At 57.8% G+C, this 15,180-nt stretch overlaps 2 protein-coding genes across 32 annotated transcripts in view; both read right to left on the reverse strand.

Annotated features, from left to right (window-relative positions):
* The window catches only part of P2RX5 (purinergic receptor P2X 5), a 30,012-nt gene that overhangs the window by 3,884 nt on the left and 10,948 nt on the right, over positions 1-15,180 (reverse strand). For 4 of the 31 annotated variants that reach the window (XM_077970037.1, XM_077970029.1, XM_028835898.2 and 1 more), the window contains exons 2-11: positions 13,586-13,736; positions 12,891-12,962; positions 12,537-12,612; positions 12,359-12,455; positions 12,010-12,090; positions 11,572-11,710; positions 10,870-11,003; positions 10,267-10,360; positions 9,881-9,946; positions 6,075-6,157 (exon numbers count right to left, since the gene is read on the reverse strand). In XM_077970037.1, the coding sequence (XP_077826163.1) occupies positions 6,075-6,157; positions 9,881-9,946; positions 10,267-10,360; positions 10,870-11,003; positions 11,572-11,710; positions 12,010-12,090; positions 12,359-12,455; positions 12,537-12,612; positions 12,891-12,962; positions 13,586-13,736 (993 nt within the window). The other 27 variants (XM_077970025.1, XM_077970042.1, XM_077970026.1 and 24 more) reach the window with 20 other exon arrangements.
* ITGAE (integrin subunit alpha E) overlaps positions 1-15,180 on the reverse strand; it is a 121,739-nt gene that overhangs the window by 649 nt on the left and 105,910 nt on the right. The window lies entirely within an intron of this gene.

Below are 15,180 nucleotides of genomic sequence, written 5' to 3' on the forward strand. Positions count from 1 at the left end.
GATTACAGGCACCCGCCACCACGCCCAGCTAATTTTTGTATTTTTGGTAGAGACGGGGCTTCACCATGTTGGCCAGGCTGGCCTCGAACTCCTGACCTCAGGTGATCCACCCGCCTCGGCCTCCCAAAGCCACCGGGCCCAGCCTGGATCTTTACTTTCTAATCAGAGAGCAGTACAGGCTTGTTGCAGGTTCCCTTCCCAGACAACCCAAAGTGAGGAAGTTCCTTGCTCTGGGAGGGTTCCTGTTCTGGAGACCACGTCCCTGGGTCCCAGGAACAGCATCACTGACACCTGCCAGGCCCCTTCTCTCCAAAGCCTCAGTGGAGGGGTGCTCTCACCCCCGCTTTCTGTGTGCAGAGAGAACCCCTCCAAAGAGGGTGCTTCCAGGTAGCCGCCCAGACAGCATTGGGTCTGGTTGAGTCAGGAAAGCGCTGGGGGGCTTTTCTGCCGGGAGACTCGGGCAGTGACGAGGGTTGAGCTCCAGGTTTCTCACTTTGGATTTACAAGGAGACGACTCACAGACAACGGGGCAGGAGAAGAGGCCTAGTCGGCTCCCAAGCCCAACACTGAAACGTACTTCGTGTCCGTTTTTGACGGGGGAGACTCAGTCTTAAGCGCCAGCATCAGGAGAAGTTCATTACCTGAGTGAATGTGTAAGAAACCAAGCGAGTTCTCAGCAAAATCAGGGAGCCTCTTGCATTAGTAACACTGGCTGCCTCTGGGGCACGGGGAGGACAGAGGGTTGCTTCTCACCGACTATTCTTTTGCACCTTTTAAACTTTGAATCATATAAGTGTTACCTAGTCAAAATATTTTAACTTAAATCAGCTGAGCATACTGCTACTCTCAGGGTGGGGGAGGAAGCCTCTTGGTCTCTTGGTAGCATGCGTGTAAGTCTGACCTAGAAACTGGCTCCATCCACCAAAGCTGGCCTTTTTTCCCTGAGAACCAGGGCTTCTCAAATGTCACTGTGCACACAAATCACCTTGGAATCTTGTTGAAACGCAGGTTCCGATTTGGGTGCGGGGGGTGCTGGGACCTGCATTTCTAGCAGGCTCCAGTCCCTGGACCCCACTTTAAATAGTAAGGCTTGGCCGGGCGCAGTGGCTCACGCATGTAATCCCAGCACTTTGGGAGGCCAAGTCTGGTGGATCACCTGAGGTTAGGAGTTTGAGACCAGCCTGGCCAACGTGGTGAAACCCCATCTCTACTAACACTACAAAAATTAGCCGGGCGTGGTGGTGGGCACCTGTAATCCCAGCTACTTGGGAGGCTGAAACAGGAGAATTGATTGAACCTGGGAGGCAGAGGTCGCAGTGAGCCGAGATCACAACACTGCACTCCAGCCTGCGCGAGAGAGCGAGACTCTCTCTCAAATAAATAAATAAAAAGCAAGGCTCTACAGTGATGGAGGGAGAGAGCAGCAGGTGGGTGTGGCACGGGACAGGTGGGGACGGCAGGAGGGGAATGAGGGCCTCCCTAACTCAGCCCATTTACACCTGCTGAGTGGCGCCATCCTTGATCTCGTTAGTAGTTCAGGCTCAGCCTCCGAGGAGGGCTGGGGAGACGGCAGGAGCTCGTCAGGGCCAAGGCAACTGCCTCTCCCATCTGGGCAAGTCCGTATTCCCCGAGCTTCCCAAGGCTGGCGGAGTCAGGTGGAGCAGAGGCCTCCCTGCCTCCCCTTCCCCATCTTACCTAGACTGCCCCGGAGCTGGCTTCTCCCCCTAAGAGCCAGCTGCCTCCTGACTGCTCCAGTCCTTTCCTGGTTGCCTCCATGGCCACCTTTAAATTTTATCCTTGGGGCAAAGCCCAAATGTCCTCTTGGGTGTTGTCCAAGAGCTTTCTCCGAGCGACCACCGTTCCCGGCAGGGATTTCTGAAACTCTGCTAGAGGCTAGTGGAGGGCCAGCTGCAGTGGTTGAGCCTGGCTGTGACGTCTCTGTTGGCTTTGGAGGAATTACACGCGTGCCCCTCTCCCTGAGGGCAGGTCAGTGTCTCGTTTAAGCACCTCTTGGGCGGGCCCAGCACACAGCATGCGTCAAGTCGTGTTTACCGCACGTATGAATGAGTGAAGGTGCAGCCAGGTTCAGGGACAATCCAAACATTCCACTTCCACTCAGGGCCCTGGCCTGCCCCTTTCCCTGGACTCCAGGGACTCCTCTTCTAGGTCTGAGCCCCTCTGACCATCGGATGGCTCCCCTCCTCACTCAACGAAAAGCTTGCAGCAAGATCCCAAAGTGCAGGAGAGATGGCTGCGCCTGGAGGCCCCTCTCTCATGCAGGCACAGACTCCTCTTCCCAGTTCAGAGCTGCCGGTGGTTCCGGCCCCAATGTCTTCAGCGACGCTGCTGGTAGCCAACAGCCCTGGCTACGTCTCCATTGTCTGCAGCTGCTCCAAATTCTCCTGTGCATTCTGCAAATGGCCAGACCTGTGTGTGGGCAGGAGGGGGCGCACAGGGCAGAGAGGACTGTCGGGAGCCGGTGGGTAGGCCAGCCTCACCAGAGGCAGCACCGCTCCGCTCCGGGCAGCACCGCAGGCAGGCAGAGCATTCAGAGACAGCGCAGTCCGCCAGGGTTCCTGTGGAAGCCCAGCATGCATAGATGCTCAGGCAGAAGCCTCTGGAGTTGCCCCCGCAAGGAGCAGCAGCAATTGCAGTGGCAGCTGGAGCGTGGGCCTGTGAGTCCGGAGCCTCCCACAGCCGCAGCGAGGCTCAGCCAAGACAAGCCAGGCAGTCGGGCTTCCCGCTTGCTCAGAATAGGAGCTCAGGTGAGCGCCCAGAAAGTAAGAGTCAACTCAGGGAGCACAGGAGGGGCTGCCAGGCTCTGGGCCTGCCCCACACGGACCCCTAACCTCCAGCCTCCTTGCCCCACTGCAGCCCCTGCCTCTCTCTCTCCTCACTCTTCTCCAGCCCCGTCTATTTCTCTCTTTTTTTTTTTTTTTTTTTTTTTGAGACGGAGTCGCGCTCTGTCACCCAGGCTGGGATCTCAGCTTACTGCAAGCTCTGCCTCCCGGGTTCACGCCATTCTCCTGCCTCAGCCTCCCGAGTACCTGGGACTACAGGCGCCGCCCCCTCTCCCGGCTAGATTTTTGTATTTTTTTAGTAGAGACGGGGTTTCACCGTGTTAGCCAGGATGGTCTCGATCTCCTGACCTCGTGATCCGCCCGTCTCGGCCTCCCAAAGTGCTGGGATTACAGGCTTGAGCCACCGCACGCGGCCCAGCCCAGTCTATTTCTTGCTCCTTCCCTGCCCGGGCCCAGCTCCCAGCTGAACGCTGCCAATTCCTGAACCAGCAAGGAACGAAAGCTGGGCCAGGGGAAAGGCCACCCAGGTCAGTGAGTACCTGGAGTGTGGTTTACAAGAGTCACAGAACCCCAGTCTGACTGAGCAGGAGGTGTCCAGCCCCCAATGGTAGGGGAAAAAAAGGAAAACAAGGTACAGAAAGGGCCAGGCACCTGCTCACTGCACAGGCACTCTGCAAGGCAGACGCAGAGGAGGCCCGAGACAGGCCCCCCACCCAGCCAGACGCCCTCCCCACGCAGGCTGAGCCTCGTCTGCAGAGAAGCCAGCATCCCCAGGAAGCGTGGCCCAAGGACCCCCCTGGCAGCACGGCCAGCACCCTCCCGAGGCCGGGGCAGCCCCAGAATCGCACACAGAAGAGGGGCTGGGGGGTCATCTGAGCACAGAGACGTTTGGCGAAGACAGAGTAACTCAGGAAAACCGCATCCTACAGACACTGCTGGGATTCAAATCCCAGCGCTGCCGTTCACCAGCTGTGTGACTTGAGCAAATTACTGAGACTTTCTGTGCCTCAGTTTCCTCATTTGTAAAATGGGGAAGATCGGTGTCTACCTCATTTAGTTGCTTAAATGACTTAACAAATACAGAGAGTACAGAGGGGTTCTGGGCAGAGAGTGAGTGCTGTGTAACAAGGCACTGTTATCATCTGAGTGCTAGCATGGCACAGTCCACACCCCTGGCCAGCCAGGGACTCGGGAGCTAAGGGGGACCTTGGGGGCTAAAGCACCAGCAGCCTCTCCCACAGCCTCACCCTGCTTCCTCCCCCTTGTTTCCACCACCCTGCATCCTCCACCCGGCTTCCTCCACCCTGTGTCCTCCACTCTGCTTCCTCCACCCCACTTCTTCCACCCTGCGTCCTCCTCCCTGCGTCCTCCACCCTGCTTCCTCCACCCGGCTTCCTCTATCCTGCCTCCTCCACCCTGCCTCCTCCACCCTGCTTCCTCCACCCTGCAGGCTGTCACCCTGCATCCTCCACCCTGCGTCCTCCATCCTGCCTCCTCCACCCTTCGTCCTCCACTCCGCTTCCTCCACCCTGCGTCCTCCACCACGCTTCCTCCACCCTGCGTCCTCCACTCTGCTTCCTCCACCCTGCGTCCTCCACTCCGCTTCCTCCACCCTGCGTCCTCCACTCCGCTTCCTCCACCCTGCGTCCTCTATCCTGCCTCCTCCACCCTTCGTCCTCCACCCCGCGTCCTCCACCCCGCTTCCTCCACCCCGCGTCCTCCACCCCGCTTCCTCCACCCCGCTTCCTCCACCCCGCGTCCTCCACCCCGCGTCCTCCACCCCGCTTCCTCCACCCCGCGTCCTCCACCCCGCGTCCTCCACCCCGCTTCCTCCACACCGCTTCCTCCACCCCGCTTCCTCCACCCCGCGTCCTCCACCCCGCTTCCTCCACACCGCTTCCTCCACCCCGCTTCCTCCACCCCGCTTCCTCCTCCCTGCATCCTCCACCCCGCGTCCTCCACCCTGCATCCTCCACTCCACTTCACCCCGCTTCCTCCACCCTGCGTCCTCCACTTCACCCCGCTTCCTCCACCCTGCGTCCTCCACTCCGCTTCCTCCACCCTGCTTCTTCCACCCCTCGTCCTCCTCCCTGTGTCCTCCTCCCTGCGTCCTCCACCCTGCATCCTCCACCCCGCGTTCTCCACCCTGCCTCCTCTACCCTGCTTCCTCCAGCAGCACAGTCAGGACTGTGGTTGGGGTTCAGCCTGTGGCCTGGGTCAGGGCACACCCTATAACCCAGGGCTGGGGTTCAGGCCACAGCTGGAGTGCAGCAAGGTGAATGACACAGGCAGACCTGACACCCACTGTCCCAGGCTGTGGGGGCGCTGAGGGAGCACTAAGGTGTCTGCCCCAACTCCCATTCTGATCCCCGCTTCTCCAGAAAGCCTTCCTCAAAGGCCAAAGCCACAGCCCCTTCCCCTTCCCTTCCACCCACAGTCATCAGTGTTCCCCACCCATGCTGTGCTCTGCCACTCTGAACACACACACCCCACCAAACCCAGGGCCCAGGAAACTCCGGAAACAGCCTCTGCACAGAAGAAAATATCTGCTTTCCAGCCGGGCGCAGTGGCTCATGCCTGTAATCCCAGTACTTTGGGAGGCCGAGGCAGGTGGATCATCTGAAGTTAGGATTCGAGACCAGCCTGACCAACATGGTGAAACCCTGTCTCTACTAAAAATACAAAATTAGCCTGGCGTGGTGGTGCGTGTTTCTAATCCCAGCTACTCAGGAGGCGGAGGCAGGAGAATCGCTTGAACCCGGGAGGCGGCTGTTGCAGTGAGCCGAGATGGTGCCATTGCATTCCAGCCTGGGCGACTGAGTGAAACTTGGTCTCAAAAAAAAAAAAAAAAAAAAAAAATACGCTTTCCTTTCCTTTACTACTCCAGCTTCCCTCAGCCCCGGCCCACCAGGATCACCAAGTCCAAGAATCCCAAAACAAAAGTGCTGCAGACACCCACTTGATTCGTAAACCAGCTCTCTCATCTCCCAGATGAGGGAAACCAAGGCCCAAGGAGGCCTGGGACTTGTCCGGAGTCAGGCGGAGCCTGTGAACTCCGTCTCCCACCCCGTGGCCCACAGCGCCCTCTCCTCCCACTGCTGCCGAGGCCGAATCCGGTTCTGTAGAGCATGTACTCAGAACACTGCTCCTCCCCGGGCCCTCCAGCCCCTGCCTCCCACCCCGGCCGTCAATATTCACATGAGGGTAAAGGTGCAAAGCCGGGGGGCGCTCCACAGGGCTGCACTTGGACCGCGGCCTGAAAGCAGAACTGACCTTACTTCCTCGTATTTCCTGTCGCGGTAAAACTCTCTCTTTTTGATGAGGTAGATGAGTACCAGGTCGCAGAAGAAAGCTCCCTGCAAAAGAGGGGTGTCTGATTCAGAGTCCTAGACCTCCGAGAGCACTGCTCATTTGGAGCACCTTGTTGTTCGATCCTGCAACAGCCCCTAAGGGAGGCCTCACTGTCCCCATTTAACAGATGAGGAAACTGGGCTCAGGAAGGGGCACCCTTGTCCGAGACCTCAGAGCCGGTCCGTGGTGGAGCTGGACTGGAGCTTCCCCGGATCCCACAGGCCAGGCGCTCCCCGACCCCGCACCACCCGGACCCCGTCCAATCGTTCCTTCAACACGTTTGCTGGGCACCCAGCAGATGCCAGGGCCTGCACCGAGGTACAGGGAGGATCTGGGCAAGAGAGGCTTCCTGGGGACTCTCCCTCTGGTGCTGGAGACAGGTGTGTCGATGACGACCCAGACGGGACTTGACTCAGCCTGGGGAGGGTCCCTATTCAGCCCTTAAGAACTAATACAAGACGCAGAGGCGGAAGGACATTCGAGGGGGGAGGAACAAATGCCAAGGGGCCTGTGCGGGAAGAGGGAGAGGCACGTCTGGAGAGGTGGATGGGGACCAGCCTGCTAGGTTTCTTAGAATGTTTCCAAGGCATTGATCCTCATCCTTTAGGTGAGGCGGAGGCACCACAGCCCGAATTTTGGCATTTAGAAAGATCCCTGTGGTAGTGTGAGATGGGCTGGAAGGGTTCTAACAAGCAAGGACACTACGGTGCTGGTCAAAGAAAGATGACGGGTACCAGGTGTAGTGGGTCACGCCTGTAATCCCAGCACTTTGGGAAGCCAAGGCAGGCGCATCACCTGAGGCCAGGAGTTTGAGACCAGCCTGGCCAACATGGTGAAACCCCGTCTCGACTAAAAATACAAAAATTAGCTGGGCGTGGTGGCGGGTGCCTGTAATCCCAACTACTTGGGAGGCTGAGGCAGGAGAATCGCTTGAACTTGGGAGGTGGAGGTTGCAGTGAGCCAAGATTGCACCACTGCACTCCAGCCTGGGCAACAAGAGCGAAACTCCATCTCAAAAAAGACAAAAACAAGCAAACAAACAAACAAACAAAAAGGAAGATGATGAGGTGGACGACCCCAGCTCAGCCCCTCACACCCAAAACGTGCCCTTAGGACCAGAGCGGGTCATGCAATTGCCCCTGTCCTCCAGCAGAGGGTGACTCCACCCACAGCACAGGGCGGGGTTAGGGTCTGAATGACGGGGGAGGGTGAAGGTGGGAAGGGTCAGTGGAGGGACCAGCAAGGAATCCTGGTCCCTGGACCCTGGGTGCTGCACATCCATCCCCCAGATGCCAAAAATGTTGCTTACTAATTCCCTGCTCCCCAGAGACCAACCCCAAACCTAACCTTGACCACTACCTCTTTCTGCACCATTACCTCCAGTTCACAGGTCTGTCCCCAGAGGATGCTCCGACTTAACTCACCAGAAAATGATGACTGGGCTGGGCGCGGTGGCTCATGCCTGTAAGCCCAGCACTGGGAGGCTGAGGTGGGCGGATCACCTGAGGTCAGGAGTTCACCTGAGGTCATGGCCAACATGGTGAAACCCCATCTCTACAAAAATACAAAAATTAGCCAGGCGTGGTGGCGCGTGCCTGTAATCCCAGCTACTCAGAAGACTGAGGCAGAAGAATTGCTTAAGCCTGGGAGGCAGAGGCTGCAGTGAGCCAAGATCGTGCCATTGCACTCCAACCTGGGCAACAGAGCGAGACTCCATCTCAAAAAAAAAGAAAAAGAGAAGCGATGGCTGAAGGTGGGCCTCCCTCTAAGAAAGCAACAGGCGCAAACATCTGGGACCCTCCCAGCGACTGTCTGCAGCTGGGGATCCATGTGGGGCTCACTTTTCTTGACCCCCTCCCAGGAGCGTGGTCTCTTTTGAGTCCTGGTGCAGGACACAATTTTCCCGGCCTCAACAAAAGTCACCCCGGGTCCCGATGGACTCCTCCAGTGGGGCTGTCTTGCATGCACGGGCAGAGGAATGAGGGAAGAGGCCGCCGGAAACCTGGGAAAGGGACCTGCTGGGATAGCCACCAGCCACCCACTGACCATTTCCATGGCTTTCAAAAACTCCAGAAGACCAAGGGGCAGCGCAGACTCGGGACGCCGTTCCCTGCCCTCAGGACCAAGGGGCAGCGCAGACTCGGGACGCCGTTCCCTGCCCTCAGGACCAAGGGGCAGCGCAGACTCGGGACGCCGTTCCCTGCCCTCAGGACCAAGGGGCAGCGCAGACTCGGGACGCCGTTCCCTGCCCTCAGGACCAAGGGGCAGCGCAGACTCGGGACGCCGTTCCCTGCCCTCAGGACCAAGGGGCAGTGCAGACTCGGAACGCCTTTCCCTGCCCTCAGTGCCTGCGCCTCCTCCCCTGCAAGACCCTCTCGGCCCCACTGAAGGGCCACCTCCAAGGAAGAGTCACAGGGCCGTCTTCCCTGCTTCTCAGCCTTTCAGTTGGGTGGTTCTCAGCCAGCTGCTATTCTGCCCCATCACAACTGCAGGGGAGGGTGCCCCTGACATTTACTGGGCAGAAACCGGGAACGCTCTTAAACATCCTACAACGGGCCGGGCACAGTGGCTCACGCCTATAATCCCAGCACTTTGGGAGGCCAATGCCGGAGGATTGCCTGAGCCCAGGGGTTCAAGATCAGCCTGGCCAACATAGTGAGACCCCATTTCTACAAAAAATTTAAAAATTAGCCACGCGTGGTGGTGCACCTGCAGCCCTGGCTACTGGGGAGGCTGAGGCGGGAGGATCGCTTGAGCCCAGGAATTCAAGACTGCAGTGAGCCATGATCATGCCACTGCACTCCAGCCTGGGTAACAGAGTGCCTGGGTAACCCTGTCTCTGAAATCAACATCCTCAGGGTCTGGGAAAATACATATTATCAGACTGGAAAAGTGTGAAATATGAAATAGAAAACAAAACAAAAACATCCTACAACATCCAGGACAGCCCTCTGTGCATTGTAGAATGTTTAAAGGCACGTCAGAGGATGTGTGTAAGACCACAACAAAGAATTATCCGACCCAAAAAGTCAGCAGCACTCAGGCTAAGAAACTGTCTGCAGCCTAATCCTGCCTTTTTTTTTTTTTTTTTTTTTTTGAGACGGAGTTTTGCTCTTGTTGTCCAGGCTTGAGTGCAGTGGTGCGATCTGGGCTGACCGCAACCTCTACCTCCCGGGTTCAAGCGATTCTCCTGCCTCAGCCTCCTGATTAGCTGGGATTAAAGGCGCCTGTCACCACACCTGGCTAATTTTTGTATTTTTAGTAGAAACGGGGTTTCTCCATGTTGGTCAGGCCGGTCTTGAACTCCCAACCTCAGGTGATCCGCCCGCCTCAGCCTCCCAAAGTGTTGGGATTACAGGTGTGAGCCCCTGCGCCCGGCCTAATCCTGCCCTCTTTTAGCAGAAGTAGAGATGGAGACTTTAGAAGTTCAGGGACTCACCTGGGATCCCAGGAATATCCCAGCCATGCCTTGGCTGGGGACTGACTCAAACCCACCCACAGCTGCAGAGCTGCCAGCGTATGCCTCCCTGGCTCTGGAAAGAGACTCGGGCTGTCACTGCTACCTGGGGACAGCTGGCAGAGCCCGAAATCCCAGAAAGCCCTCTTTTCCCATGCCCATTCTGATCTTGCCAGCTCTGGTTCTTTCTGGGGGCACTGGGACATGTTCCTCCTGAAGTGCAGCTGCCAGGGGAGAGGGTGGGAAGCGGGTAGGGAGGGGAGGTACTCACAGCGCCCATGAGTGCCACCCCAGAGCCCACGTTGATGATGGTGGGGATGATACTGAACTTCCCTGCCTGGAAGACAGACACAAGGCGAGTGAGCGAGGCAGGGTGGACAGTGGGGCCTCCAGGGACCCTCCCAACGTACCCCGCCCCCCCGCCCCCTCCTGCCCAGCCTCAGAACAGAGGGGCCCCCAGGGACCTTCCCAACATCCCCTGCCCCCCCACCCAGCCTCAGAACAGGAGAATGCACAGCGGGGCCCCCAGGGACCCTCCCAACATCCCCCGCCCCTCCACCACCCAGCCTCAGAACAGGAGAATGCACAGCGGGGCCCCCAGGGACCCTCCCAACGTCCCCCATCCCCCAGCCTCAGAACAGGAGAGGGCACACACACCTTGCCGTTCACCATCACGTCGAAGCGGATCCCGTAGGCTTTCATCAGGGTGCGGAACTCCACCCCGGCCGCGTCTCGGTAATATCTGGCAAATCTGAGGGAGGCAGGAGCCCGGGGAGGCCTCAGCCTGCCCGGCCTTCCCTCTTTTGGCAGCACCGATGTGGCTGCTCTGGGGACTTAGAAGGACTCCCGGGCCCCTGACTCTGAGCAGCCCCAGGAGCGGCTCGCAGACCCTCTCACCGAGCCGAAAACAGAGACACATGCAACTCTTTGAAATCCCTGCCAAACATTCCCTGAGGAGCAAGGGCCTCCCCGCCCACTCTGAGCAAGCCCCGGGTCGCCCAGGCGCGGATGGAACGGATGCAGCAGAGGCAGTAAGACTCGGCTTCACCAAGAGAACAGGCAAAGGGGTGCTCTCCTCTCCCGGGGCACCCCCAGCTTTGGTCGCTGGCCGCTCTGCTGGGGCCCACACCTCTCCTCGGCCATCTGTCCCTGCACCTCCCGCTCTGACGCCCACCCCCAGGAAGGGGTCTCATGGTGCCGGCACCCAGAGAAGTGCCACTGATCATGGCCAGGTCACAAGGGGGCACAGGCAGCGGTTACCTGAAGTTGTACCCGGAGGAGGCAGAGTTTGAAAGCTTATTGTCCAGACGGCTAAAAGAATAGTGAGGGTGGCACTCAGAGGCAGCCTTGTCGAGATCACAGTTCCATTCGATATTAATTCCTATCACACCACCCTTGATAAAAGAGAGACGACGGTCAGCACACAGAGCTTTCCGGAGACCGACAGCATCCCAGGCCAGCCCTTCACCGGCACTGGACAATAGGAGGAGGTGCTCAGGCACGAGGTCAGCCCCTCGAGACCACCCTTCGGGAGGCTTAGTCCCCCCATGGAGCGGCTGAGAACACTGCATAGCCCCAGCCCCAGGGCTGCCCCCCTCATTCTTCAGGGAGAAGGGAGCCACCAAGGGTGGGCATCTTCTCTGGACAGGCACTTCACACTCCAGCCAGGGTGTGCCAAAGGGGCTCCTTCTGCCTCACCTTCAGCTGGTGCCTCAAGGACTCAGAACTGCACAGCAGGTGCCAGGGCTGGCTCTCACTGAGTGCCCGTGGTCTGAGTGCTGCGACAGCCTGCCTGTGTGCCACAGCCAATTCTGAAAACAACGAGTCCCTGGGGGCAGGTGACTTTGCAGAGCCACCCTCGCCCCACGAGTCCCGTCCACACGTCCACACCCTCTTCCTCGGAGAGTCAGTCCCAGAGCCCCCAGGCCCTCAGGGAGGGCTCCCTTCGTGCATCCCACCCACCTCCAGGGCTATATCCTGGAAGTCGCTCCCAGCCCAGCGGATCACGGAGCCCAGTCGGAAGATGGGGCAGTAGTGGTTCTTGGGGCCAAAGTGGCAGGATTTCAGGAGAGATCTGTCCTTGACGTCCATCACATTGCTCCTGGGTGGAGGCCACAGGCAGCCGAGAAACGAGGTAAGACTTGATGTTCCCGGGCCTGGCCACGAGTCCCTCTGTCCCTCACCAACCTGAGTCCTGACACCTCCCTGCAGCAGTACCCTACTTAACAGCAGGGCGAAGGGGCGCCCCAGTGTCACCCACCGTTTATTCACATGCAGACGTCACACACACACACACGCACACACACACACATACACCCCAGGCACAGACCCAAGGAGGGCCAGCCTAGGCCCCTCATGGACCAAGGCCCACCCCGGCCCCCAGTAGCCAAGCCCACATACTTGGAGAAGTTGAATTTGGGGAAACGGATGTGGTTCTTTATGAAAATGGTGAAGTCTTCGGCCTCCTTCAGGACTGGCTCCCTGAAAACCAACCCAGAACGGCCTGTCCAGGAGGCCCCACCCCTGTGCCCCTTCCCCAGGCCTGGGCCAGTGTGAGGCCTGTTCCTTGGGTGCCCTGGAGCCTCTGCCAAGAACAGTTAATTTGCTCATGCTGGGGAGGTCGTCGGGCCTTGTTGGGACAGCCTGACTTCTCCCTCAGCATGAGGCTCCCAGAGTGCACACCCTCAGGCTGGGACCCAGTGCCCCGGGCCGGAAAACCCCTCAGGGTCCTGAGGCTGCAGCCACTCACACCGGCCTGGAGCTTGTCTCCACCGGGCACCAGGCAAAGATCTCACAGGTGCCTCTGGCCGAGTTCTCTTTCAGCAGGCAGCGGCCGGTCTTCACTCCTGCAGGGGTGGGACAGGATCAATGCCAGGAGCCTCCCACTCCAAGTCCTCCTTCAGTCCCTGGCCGCTCCAGGCCCTCACCATTTCCAGCTGCAACCGCCTCCCCAGGGTGGCAGTCACTGTCCTTGGAGCACATGCCGTCAGGAATGCCTTCATTCTGCCGGGAGAGAAGGAGCACCTGGATGTGGGGGGGATCCCCCCAGCTCAGATCCGAGTCCCACTCTGGGAGTTAGAATAGGGGTTCTTCTCTGACCTGGGCCACACACACTTTGAGAACCTGCTTCCTCCCCATACAATTCAGGGGCCACACACGGGCGCACTCAACCTCCCGAGACCCTCGGAGTGGACGGACACCCTTGCTTCAGAAGACAGTAGACCCCAACCACGGCCGGTGGCTCTCCCACCCCCACGCCAGGGCCCCTCGCCACGTCAAACCTCAGCACAGACGTTCTGCCGCTGGTTGGAGGTCACAATCAGGTTGGTGACCACAAAAAAGACGTTCTCTCCCTAAGGAACCAGAGAGGCACTAAGGAACCTCCTCCTGCCCTCTTAAGGTCCACCCCCACCTTCCCAGCATTACTTGGAAGAGTAATACCCTCTGCCTGGGTATTGGGGATAATGGGGCCACAAAATCGGTGGACTCTGCCCACCTGTTCATGGAGCCCACAGTCCCCGAGTAGATGCCTATTGATATATCTCCTCCAGACTCACAAACCCCCACTGCCCCAGGATCCGGAAGAAGTGGGGGCGGGGTCAGGCTGCCCTGGCCCTGGCCAACTGTGAACAGGCTGGAGAGCCATTCCCAGAGGCAGTGACTTAGAAGGGGGGTTCTCTGTGCCAGCCCACCTGACTCACAAGGACTGAAAGTCCTCTGGATCCCATTTGTTCTCAACAGACTCAGAGAGAATAGAGCAGTCGCCCGCGGCACAGTCAAAGAGGGGTTTGGCTTGGGAGGTAGGATCTGGACAGGGTCGCTCTCTGCAAGCCCCGGCAGCTGTCTTGGGCCAAGGGAGATGATGGGTGGGGGTCCCTGGGGGTCCCTGGGTATCCAAGAAGCTTGCGGTGCGTGACCCACCCGAACCAGGCAGGCCCTGCCAGCCCTCGCCACAGTGCTAGGTGGGGACTCAGACCTGGGCCGGAATGACGTAGTCGGCGACATCCCAGATCCGCTCCCCGAGATCCGAGGTGTTGGTGAAGGCCACGCCCTTGACTTTGGTGATGACAGCACTCTGCAGGGAGGTGTCGATGTCTTGGTAACCCTTCTTTACTAGGAACACCCATCTGTGGGAAGGGGGCCGGTTTGTAAGCATCAGCCACACTGCTGCCTTCAGGGAGCTCTCCCAGGCCCGGGGTCGGGTACGAGTCACAGCAACTCTTACTTGAGGTGGGGCCGGCTCAGAGCTCCACCTGTCCCACCAGCTCCTGGGCAGGGGCCACCTCCCACTGCTGACTAAAACCCAGTCCTGCAAGCAGCAGAGGCGACAAGCAACCCCACAGATGGGGGCTCTAAAGAGGCAAAGACCACAGTCCACTCAGAGGCCCCAAGTGCACAAGCCTGGGCTGAAACCAGCTCAACCACATACCGGTTTGGTGACCCCAGGCAAGCCAGTTTCTAACATAACATGGGGTGACAGTGCCTCCCTCTGGGGTTGTGATGATGGTTAGATGAAATGGTGCCTAACCTGAAACCAATCACGATGAGACCTCAAACAAACCCAGACTGAGGGGCACTCTACAAAATAAGAGTACAGGCCAGGCACCGTGGCTCACGCCTGTACTCCCAGCACTTTGGGAGACCAAGGAAGGAGGATCGCTTGAGCCCAGGAGTTTGAGACCAGCCTGGGCAACATAGTGAGACCCCATCTCTATGAAAAATAAAAAAGTAATCTAGGCATGGTGGTACCAGCCTGTTGTCCCAGCTACTCGGGAGGCTGAGGCGGGAGGATCCCTTGACCCTGGGAGGTCAAGGCTGCAGTGAGCCGTGATTGTGCCACTGCACTCCAGCCCGGGTGACAGAGTGAGACCCAGCCTCAAAAACAACAAAATAATGAAATAAGAGTACAAATCCCATACTTTTTGACACCAAAAACACACGCAATAAAAGAAAAAGTAGGTAAGTTGGACTTCATAAAAATTTCAAACTTTCATGCATCAAAAAACACACTCAAGAAAGTGAAAAGACAACCCACAGAATATGAGAGAACACATCTGAAATAATGTATCTGGTAAGGGTTTAGCATCCAGAAGATATTTAAAAACTCTTATAATTTCACAATAAAAAGGCAAACAATCCAATTGAAAAATGAGCAAAGGATTTGAATAGACATTTCTCAAAAAAAAAAAAAGATACACAAATGCCCAATTAAGCATATGAAAAGATGCTGAACACCATTGGTCATTAGGGAAATGCAGATCAAAACCACGATAAAATACCACTTCACTTCCACTAGGATGGCTGTCATTTTTTAAAAACCCTACAGATAACAGGTGTTGATAAAGTTGTGAAGAAATTAGAACCCCCATATATCACTGATAGGGATGTAAAATGAGGTAGCTATCGTAGAAAACAGTTTAGCAGTTCCTCAAAAGGTTAAGGATCGAGTTACCACATGAGCCAGAAAATTCCCAAGAGATTGAGAACACAGGCCGGGTGCGGTGGCTCATGCCTGTCATCCCAGCACTTTGGGAGGCTTAGGCGGGTGGATCCCCTGAGGTCAGGAGTTTG

The sequence above is a fragment of the Macaca mulatta genome, chromosome 16, assembly GCF_049350105.2.
Source record: "Macaca mulatta isolate MMU2019108-1 chromosome 16, T2T-MMU8v2.0, whole genome shotgun sequence".
Taxonomy (NCBI): Eukaryota; Metazoa; Chordata; class Mammalia; order Primates; family Cercopithecidae; genus Macaca; species Macaca mulatta.